This window comes from Myotis brandtii, unplaced genomic scaffold, assembly GCF_000412655.1.
Source record: "Myotis brandtii unplaced genomic scaffold, ASM41265v1 scaffold975, whole genome shotgun sequence".
Taxonomy (NCBI): Eukaryota; Metazoa; Chordata; class Mammalia; order Chiroptera; family Vespertilionidae; genus Myotis; species Myotis brandtii.
The window spans coordinates 4,219-5,727 of record NW_005372049.1 but is presented as its reverse complement, the minus strand read 5'-3'; the positions used below and the strand labels follow the sequence as shown (position 1 = coordinate 5,727).

The 1,509-nt window shown below is 62.5% G+C and overlaps 1 protein-coding gene across 1 annotated transcript in view; it reads left to right on the top strand.

Moving 5' to 3' along the window:
* KIF21B (kinesin family member 21B) overlaps window positions 1-1,509 on the top strand; it is a 30,961-nt gene that overhangs the window by 26,902 nt on the left and 2,550 nt on the right. The window contains exons 24-26 of the mRNA XM_014533386.1: window positions 2-73; window positions 814-994; window positions 1,291-1,455. Coding sequence (XP_014388872.1) covers window positions 2-73; window positions 814-994; window positions 1,291-1,455 — 418 coding nt within the window. The remainder of the gene's footprint in view (window position 1; window positions 74-813; window positions 995-1,290; window positions 1,456-1,509) is intronic.

The following is a 1,509-nucleotide window of genomic DNA, read 5'->3' as shown; positions in this document are numbered from 1 at the left end:
GTGGCCGAGGGCCACTCCAAGCCTATCCTCTGCCTGGACGCCACGGACGAGCTGCTCTTCACCGGCTCCAAAGGTGGGTGTCGCCCCGGCCGGTGTGGCTCAGTGGGTAGAGCGCCGGCCTGCGGGCCACAGGGTCCCGGGTTCGATTCCGGTCGAGGGCACGGACCTCGGTTGCCACCGGCTCGACCCCAGGCCCCGGTCTGGGTGTGAGCGGGAGGCCAGCTGTTCTCACATCGACGTTTCTCTCTCTGTGTCTCTCCCAGTCCCTTCCGCTCATTCTAAAAAGTGAACGGAAGGATAGCCTCGGGTGAGGATTAACAGCAACAACAAATAAGTGAAATATTTCTTTAAGCCCTGGCTGATGTGGATCAGTGGATAGAGCGTCAGCCTGCAGACTGAAGGGTCCAGGGTTCGATTCTGGTCAAGGGCACATGCCCGGGTTGCAGGCTAGATCCCCAGTAGGGGGCGTGCAGGCAGGAGGCAGCCGATCCATGATTCTCTCATCATGAAGGTTTCTATCTCTCTCCCTCTCCCTTCCTCTCTGAAATCCATAAAAATGAATTTTTTAAAAAAGATTTCTTTAGAAAAATAAATAAAAGTAGTTCTTAAAAATAATAATAATGATGATGCCAGCTCTTAGCAGTCAGGGCAGCGGGCACAGTCGGCGTCAGGGACTTGCTTGAGCGACCGGGCCTGCCGTCTGGGTCCCCTTCTCTGACTTGTCCCCACCCCTGGGACCTGGCGCCCAGCCCCGGCCTGGGATTCGCTGTCCCTGGCGCTGACGCCTGCCCCTGCCCGCTGTCCCCCCCACAGACCGCAGCTGCAAGATGTGGAACCTGGTCACGGGGCAGGAGATCGCGGCCCTGAAAGGCCACCCCAACAACGTGGTCTCCATCAAGTACTGCAGCCACTCGGGGCTGGTCTTCTCCGTGTCCACCTCCTACATCAAGGTGTGGGACATCCGGGACTCGGCCAAGTGCATCCGCACCCTCACGTAGGTGCTCTTCCCTGGAGCGGGTGGGGCAGGGGGTGCCGGCCGCCCGGGGGCCCTACTCAGCACAGCCTGGTCTGAGGGCCTGTCGTCCACCGAGGTGGAGTGGAGCTGAGCTCTGCGTGGGTCTCGGGGGAAGCGGTGGCTCCCGTCCGTCAATCAGGGTGGACTTCCCGGAGGCAGTGGCTTACGGGCCTGCTCGGAGGGAGGTGAGATGGGTCTGCCGGCCGGTGCGGATGGACTGGTTTCATCTCTGACCTCGCCTCCCTTCCCTCCCTCCCTCCCTTCCTCCCGGGCAGGTCCTCGGGTCAGGTGATCTCGGGGGACGCCTGCGCAGCCACCTCCACGCGCGCCCTCACCAGCGCGCAGGGCGAGCACCAGATCAACCAGATCGCGCTCAGCCCCTCGGGCACCATGCTGTACGCCGCCTCGGGCAACGCTGTCCGCATCTGGGAGCTCAGCAGGTCCGGGGGGGGCCTGGGGAGATGTGGGGGTGGCAGTCTGGGCATGGCCGAGGG